At 35.8% G+C, this 8,382-nt stretch overlaps 1 protein-coding gene across 1 annotated transcript; it reads left to right on the top strand.

Annotated features, from left to right (window-relative positions):
* The first annotated feature begins 297 nt into the window (after positions 1-297).
* Positions 298-6,522, top strand: si:ch211-213o11.11 (probable G-protein coupled receptor). Its single transcript, XM_055021537.1, has 2 exons — positions 298-1,284; positions 3,982-6,522. The coding sequence occupies exon 2, from the start codon at positions 4,081-4,083 to the stop codon at positions 5,359-5,361; it is 1,281 nt and encodes a 426-aa protein (XP_054877512.1). The 5' UTR covers positions 298-1,284; positions 3,982-4,080; the 3' UTR covers positions 5,362-6,522.
* The last annotated feature ends 1,860 nt before the right edge of the window (positions 6,523-8,382 follow it).

The following is an 8,382-nucleotide window of genomic DNA, read 5'->3' as shown; positions in this document are numbered from 1 at the left end:
TGTTTTTATTTTTCTTCTCAGTCAACTGATGTCAGTAGTAAGTCTTGTTTGACCACTGTGTTTAAGGTCACATGACCTTTTGTCTCTCACTGTCTGATATTAAATAAACTTTTTCTGCTTTAGATTAGTTGGGGTTCTTAAATTATATATATTTGCTAAATGTAAGTTGCACCAGTCTCTTGTGTTTTTGTGCAGCAAAATACGGACAAAACAAAACAAACCTCTGCCCAGTTTAGTTGGTAAACTGGTAAACTTGGAAGCTTCAACTTATTTAATTCAATTGTAGCACCGGCTGTTATGGCCAGACATTTCCTCTTTAGTTTAGGACATGTCACCAGAAATTAAGATTTTTGTCTTTGAGTTCATTTTCAAACTAACCTCCTTTTTTATTGCCACTTTGGGAATAATTACTTTTATTGGCTTGATCTACTGGACAATGACACTCACTTATTAACTTTTTCACAAGTTTTTTATTTTATTTTTTTGCTTTTGCGCCAGTGTGACACATATTTCACACTAAAATACATTCACCTCATGGACACATGGAAGGGCTCAACTCGGTGACATAGAAACAATCTCCATCTGGAAAGATCTGATTAACATTTCCGTGCTGTTTGTACTTGGATATAATGGTAAATGTGGCACATTCAGGCATTTGGATTTCACTTCCAAGGATTAAAAAGACCTGTGTAGATCCATAATAATCTTGTTGACGACTTGACTGATTTCTTCAACTTTTTCCACTGTGTCATCCCAAATGTGTTGCTTTTAAAAACGCCCTGAGGTGTGTCTCTGGTTAATTGAAATGTTGAGAATGAAGCTTTCAGAATCTGGTGGTAACCCTGAGAAGCTAACCAATCCTCCAGTACCCTCACTCACTCTGGAGCTATGGTGAGAATAAAGGATTATGTGTGACCATGATCCCAGTATACAGTTTGCAACAGTCGCCGCCACATGCAGATGGATGAAAGCGTGAGTGTCACTGGATAGAGGAGGTTTGGTGCGCTCATCTCCTCTTGAAAGAAGGGATTTGAGGTGATCACCAGCTGATAGCTCCTCCCTCTTCTGTCCCTGCAGCTGTCTGAGTCTCCTGAGTCAGTTCTCAGTTCATTGCCTCTCACACTGGTGGCATCAGCGGTCCCTCAGGTCATATGTTCCTTTTTTAAGGAATCTTTTTTTGCCAAAGATTTTAACACCTCTGAAGACTTTTGGGCAGCAGAAAGGCACATGGAAGGGCTCAGCCATGCAAGAACTTCTCACGGGACCAAGGCTCAGTTATAAAATGTAAGATTTATAACTTTTTTGTTTTGTGCAGCCATTTTTTTGAAAATGAAAGTTGGAACTAATGAGCTTTTTAGAGCAAATTTGGACTCTAAAAATTGTAACTTTTCACTTTTACAAACTGAAAAGTGTTTTCAGTTTGTGATATGCATATATAAAATATTTTACATATGTTTGTGAAATACTTTGTATGAGATCTGGAATATCATTTTAAAATGATGTGTCCAAAAGTCTATCTTCTAAAACTAGAAAATTAATAATAAATACCTTAATAAAACTGCTTATGCATTTAAATTATGTTTATGTCTTATTTTATAATTTACATCTAGGATTGATCTTTTGAATTTATTGTGAGCAGTGTGATGATGTGTCCTTTTTAATACACTTTACTTTTAAAACTATGTTTTACATTGCAAATAATTGTATTTCAGTATTGTCCTGTTGCTGCTTTTGATATTAATTTAAACTTAAATAAGAAAACAAATTCAATTTATAGCTGAAGATTTCTATGATCTATTTTCCACCTATTTAACTTACTAGTGGGTTATCTTTTTTACTAAAACATTTATTAATCAATTAAATTTATTCATAAAAATTAATACTTTTTTTTCTTATTTCAATAAAATCGGTGTCCATTTTCAGGTTTCAGTTTATACCAAAGATACAGTGTCTTTATAATTCTAGATACATTCAACCTAAACTGTTGATTTTGGGCATAATTGAAGCATCTTGGAGAGCATTAAGTCCAATCAGCTCTTGCATGGATTTAAAGAATTGCATAATTCTTTGAAGCCAGTAAAAATGTGTGAATTTTATTTCTATAAAATAATTTCTGCCCATAAAAAAGAAAAAAAATGAAATAGACTTGACGCCTTCAGTGTATGTTGGTCTGCAATGAGAACATGTCTGTTATGAGAACAACCTTACATAATATGAGGATGTACAGTTTTAAGTCCCCATGCTGGGGGATAAACCTTTGCAGAACTGGCATGCCACTCACTGTCCACCAGAGAAGATTACAGCAGCAGAGAACATCAGCCCTTGCATTTAGGACACTCTGTCTCAAATATGAAACCCAAATATGATTTTCAAAAGCAAGACGCATGCAAATGCTGAGATCCACATAAAGAGGATCCTGAAGCAGACACTGCATGTAAAAGTGTAAACATTACATTTAACTTCTACTTGATGACTAGTCCCACTTTACAGTGTTTTCTATGTCGTTTTGTTGTTTTGTGAATCAAAGAGGATCCTCTTTGATGTTATGATGAGGGTCACACAGTAATCACTGTACTGCTAGCCGTGCAGCTGGACTGAAACAAGAACACTCATTATCTCTCATTTCTGAAGAATGGGGATGGATGGAGGAGAGTCAGCGTCCCCCATGAATTATTCCTATTGATCATGTTTTGCCCTCCTTAAAGAAAGTCAGTGTGTCCCTTACTTAATCGTCCTAAAACTAATGTTGACAGTTTCTTTGTTTCTTTTTTTTTTTTGCATATTGAGAACTTAATAATCTGCCAGCACATCAAAAACAAACTTTTTTTGTTTCGGATGTGCTTCATTAAACTCTGAAGCAGCTATGACATGGTAAATTCTTCCTAGACATCAAAGATTTTTGAAATTTACAGCATATTATTCACAGTATTCACAACCAACATTTCAAATATATCCGATGCCTTTCCTGTTCATCTAGATTTGGTTTTCATTTCTACGTAACAAAAAGTGATATAATTTTTAATCTTGAAGCAAAGATTTCTGAAAACAGACTTCTTAACAGTAAAAAAATAGATTTTAGATATCTACAATTTCATTGTTGTTACTGATTAACCAAAGCTAATTTTAAACATCCAGTATGTAAAACTGTTTTATATAATTATACTTCATCTCAGTTTTGCGAAACAATAAACAAAAGAGGAAAAGCATCACTGGCATTTTCCATGATTCATATTATGACTTAAAAAGAATTTAGTGATTACAGATTATAATTGAAGTTACGTGAATCCAGAAGTGGATGGATTGGCCTTTGGACTCCATGAGGGAAGTGGGTGAAAGGAGGATGTTAGCCAAGTTGTTTTCATTTACGGAAAATTTCTCTCAGCTCCTGCATCACACTTTGGAGCAACTTCTCTAGCAACAAACTATGGCCCAGACAGCAACATCCTGACTGTTCATTGTTATTAGTTTCAATATTTCTACATCAGAAGTATAACATACATATTCACCAAGTAGGGAATACAGGGGAAATCAAAATACATGGAAACCAAATGTTTCCATGTAGCAAGTTGATGAGAGGAAGTTTTAATATTAAAAGCAAACAACTTCATCCCATGTTTTTTAAAGTCTAAGTTAAACATATAAACATATCAACAAAGTTTATTTTCATGGAAATATGCAGTGCTACTGAAATCAAGAAACATGTCAAAACAATAAAATTTGTTGTCATTTAAATACATACATTCAAGATATCTAAAATGCTACGTGTGACAATAGATTCATTTCGTTGGGATTTTTTAATAACACGCTTTTGTTTTATATAATCCAATTGTGCTCTATCTGAAAGCACTGACTTTTAAACATAAAGGACAGCAGTATGCACATGTTAAGTTTTGTGAATGTTTTAAATTTCTGTTCTGTTTACTATTTATGTGAAATTAATTAAAAAAGTGCCTAAAGAACCTTTTTTATTCTTCTTTTCAGGAGTGAAGAAATTTTTATTTCTAAGACATCTTTGGAGCTGACGACAGAGGAATGGGGAAAACAGGTGTACAGACATTTTCTTTGAAACTTTTAATATGAATGATGGAGGAGTCAAGCACTGCTTTAACCTCAGAATATAATGAGAGCACCTCAGAATGGGCACCCATGCCGTCTGCTCCCAGCAAGCAGCTGGGCACACTTCCCAACCCGCAGACTCGATTCAAAGACCTGACAGGACTGCTTTTCATGGTGACCCTGAACGTTCTCGCACTTCTGGCCAATACTGCAGTGATGGTAGTCGTTATCAAAGCCCCTCATCTCAGGAAATTTGCCTTCGTGTGCCACCTCTGTGCAGTGGACCTGCTGTGCGCCATCTTGCTCATGCCTCTCGGCATCGTGTCCAGTTCGCCGTACTTCGCTGAGGTTGTGTTTACTATGCTGGAGTGCCAGATCTATGTCTTTCTTAATGTAATCCTCATAGCTGCCTCTATCTTCACCATCACAGCCATCAGTGTGGAAAGGTACTACTATATTGTCCACCCCATGCGCTATGAGGTCAAGATGACCCTGAAGCTGACTTTGGCTGTTGTGTTGATGGTATGGGTGGCTTCGGCCATTCTGGGCTTTTCCACCGTTTTCGGATGGCCGTCTTATGGCCAGAAGTCCATCAGTGCTGCACACTGCTCACTTCACTGGAGCCACAAGGACCACAGGCGTATTTTCTCTGCTCTCTTCAGCGTCACCTGTTTTTGTCTGCCAGCTGTGGTGATCTTTGCTGTTTACTGCAATGTGTACAAGGTGGCCCGAGTGGCAGCACAGCAGCATGGGCCTCTGCCCTCATGGACGAACACTCAGGTCAAGCATCGCTCAGACTCCATAAACAGTCAGACGACCATCATCACAACTCACCACGTTCCTCACAGGACAACAAGAGATCGGTCTTTTATTGGCAGTAAAGCTGCTCTAACCCTCATGATTATTGTTGGTCAGTTTCTAATCTGCTGGCTGCCTTACTTTGCCTTCCACCTCCATCTGATACTGAACTTAAAACCTCACACCCCTAATGACTTGGAGGTAGTGGTGACCTGGTTGGCGTATTCTTCCTTTGCTATGAATCCTTTCTTTTATGGACTTCTAAACAGACAGATCCGTGAGGAGCTGTGCAAGTTGAAGCGTTGCTACTCAACTTACCCAACAGACCCGGCCTTTTCCAGTCACGAGGGCTCAGGCCATGAAAACTTCCTGCAGTTCCTCTATAGGACCAATTGCACAATAGAGACAGGTGCAAGCTTTGCAATGCCCAGTCCCAGAACCACTCTGGATCAAACTGGCCAGACTGGTTTCAGGATACCAGGTCAGATTCCAGAAGAGTTGAACTAGATGTACCTCACAGCTTTGACATGATGTTAATAACCTGCTGGATTATAGAAGTCATATAGGACAGCATGATTTAATTACTTCCAGCAAAGCTTCACACTTAAACATAAAAAACAAAATTTGTTGTGTCTTTTAAAACTAGATACTGTACTCGTTGATCTGTAAAAGCTCTGAAATTATCAAAAAGTAATTTATGCTTTTCCAAATTAACTTTACTTTTATAAACTTGTTTAAGCTACAACTTAGTAGTTCTAGTTTCAAAAAGAGGGGGACTGTGTATATAATATTATTAGTTAAGAAGTCTGAATCAGTCAATAGGTTTACATACAAATCATAGATCTTGTAGATTGGATTCAGGATCTACTTATTAAAAGTGGATGGCTGTTCCTTTTGTAAAAATATATTTACAGCCAAAAGTAAACATATTATTTTATACTTTCATTTAAATACAAGCAATATTCTGCAAGTTATTACTTGATCATTTGTATTTGTTTCAAACAATGTAAAAAACCCAAGTATGTTTAAGCATTTTTCTTTTCCTATGAATTTAATGATTATAGTAGGGCTGTGATCTTTTATATAATCATATCAATCTGTTTTTTTTAGATGGTTTTTCTAAAAACAGTTTATCATGCACCTTAGTATATCTCTCTTTAGCTTATACAGTCAGAATTTATAATTTAATTTGTAATATACATATATATATTTTCTACATAGCAGCAATAAACAGTCCTATATAATCTCTTTTAGTGAACATGTTGATATAGTGTACAACAGTTAAAATTGAATTTGGATGGTAGCATTTTCATTTGTAGAATGATCCAGTCAAATTCCAGACCAAAGTTCAATTGAGGTCATTTGGCAAAAGTAAACAATTGCTGTATTCAGGCACTTACATCTAATTTTACTGAGCTTGAATTATTTTGAAAAGAACAGGCTTAAGATGTGTAAACCTGGTAAAAACATGCCCAAGCAGACTTGTAGCTGTAATTTCAATAAAAGGTGGTTGTTCCGAGTATTTACGTTAAATAAAAATCCTCCACACACTTTTCAGATTTTTATTTGTGAGAGATTCTTATGCCATGTTATCTTTTCCATCTACTTTACAGTTATGTGCTAATTTATGTTTGTCTATCCAGTGAAAACACAATAAAAATGATAATTTTCCAGAACTCTGTATGTGTTTTGATGTCATTTCTATATTCTCATGTGATTTTAACTGTAGTCAAAAACATAGCTTGATGACAAACTTTGTAGCTTAAAGTATATACAACTTATGAACAATAGCACAAACAATTTATTGTCTTTAGTAACTGTTAGAATATTTCTGGATTTCATGGTGAGTATTATAATAGTTTTGACAAAATGTAAACAGCAGCGCTGCCTAATTTCTGTGAAATATTTCATCTTTGTAATGAAAAGCTCAGTGGCCTGTAACCTGAATTTTATGTGTTTACTTGTAAAAGGTCTGTGATCAAAACTGAGCCTTGTTAACACATGGTTATGTAAGCAGAAAATGCCATTTTGTAACAGATGATGTGAGTGTTTTTGTTGCCCATTTGTGTGGAGCGACATAAGCACATCTTAGAGTTCCTTTTTTATAGTTGTGTCATATTGATAAGTTTTTTTTATTGCAATATTATTGGATTCACCGCTGCATTAGTCAAGTTTTCTTATGAAAACAGATTGCTGTCACAGCTGCTGATGTCTGTGCAGTGAAGTCTGTCTCTGTGCCACACAGATTAGGTTTAGAGGATAACATCAGCCAGACACACTAGTCTAGACTGACAAATAGAATGAGCATGCTCGGCTAAATTTGTGCAAATCCTGTAACTTCCCAGGGATGTTCTCAAAAAATGGTTCAGAAATAACTTGATTACATATTGCGTTATGTAAAATTGCGTTTTGCTTTTATGGGATATTAAACAGAAATAGTTGTGCGTGTCAAGGGTGAGGCCAGAACGTCCGACAGGCATTGAAAAAAAAGAAAGAAAAAAATACATGTACAAACACACTTGTACAAACAGTGACTAAGATGCCTTTTTATTGACTTCTGGATGTGTTCAACACAAGATAACACTGCACCATTTTATGGTGTCTAGCTGCAAACAAATCCATGTAAGTGCTGAAGAGAGCTACCAGAACAGCTCTGTTGATGACAGTGTAGCAGAGTGCTGTTATCAAAGGCAGTACAATAAAATGAACATTACAAATATAATCTGATTTTCCAACAGAGGTTTGCTTTAGCAACACAATTCTAGAAGCACCGCATCCTGATGTCAGAAGTTCACATGATCCTTTTGACCTTTAATTATGCATTTGAACCATTCATCTAAAAAAAAATTATCAATAATTTAAAACACAATTTTGAACTTGCCAGGAGCTTAAACATTCAGACTGATTTAATAGTGAAAAAGAATAAATAAATAAAAATAAAAAAATAGAAAATGGACAGAAAAAGACAGAGCAACAGACTAATGAACACAAATCCAAAGGATTTGAGTTAAAACACAAAATAAAATTATCTACAAATCCAAATATGAACAGGTACAACATATAGCAAGTAAACAAAACAAACATAGAAAAGAACAGAAGAAAAGTATTTGGGAACATCGAGATTTTGGAGAACACAATTGTGTCCAAAATTTCCTCCATCTGGCCATTGTGTTTAATTAAAGTTGGTGAATGTGGAGGTAGTCCTTCTTTATATTATCGCATCTATTTCTTTACCAATCATCAGTCTTTCTGGAAGCAAAACAGTCCCACAGCATGATGTTGACACCACTATTCTTCTCACCAAACTTTAACTCACTTGAAGGTGTTGATGTTGTAGCATTGCCCATGCTGCATTGGCCGCCATTGTCTCGTTCCATATAGATGGGAAACGTAATAATAACCTCACAGGTTTGATGCTAAGCAGTTCTTCTGTCTGACCTTAACTATAGGAAAATTACTTAAAGGCAGGTTAATGTGAGAAAACCAACAAATCCCTTACTTCTAAATGTGACTCTGTTTTGGTACGTC

This window comes from Poeciliopsis prolifica, unplaced genomic scaffold (genome assembly GCF_027474105.1).
Source record: "Poeciliopsis prolifica strain line A6 unplaced genomic scaffold, Auburn_PproV2 SCAFFOLD003, whole genome shotgun sequence".
NCBI lineage: Eukaryota > Metazoa > Chordata > Actinopteri > Cyprinodontiformes > Poeciliidae > Poeciliopsis > Poeciliopsis prolifica.
This window is presented reverse-complemented; position numbering and strand designations above follow the sequence as displayed.

What these genes read in the sequence shown, in the direction of transcription:
- si:ch211-213o11.11 (XM_055021537.1), top strand. Translation starts at nt 4,081, where the DNA reads ATGATGGAGGAGTCAAGCACTGCTTTAACCTCAGAATATAATGAGAGC.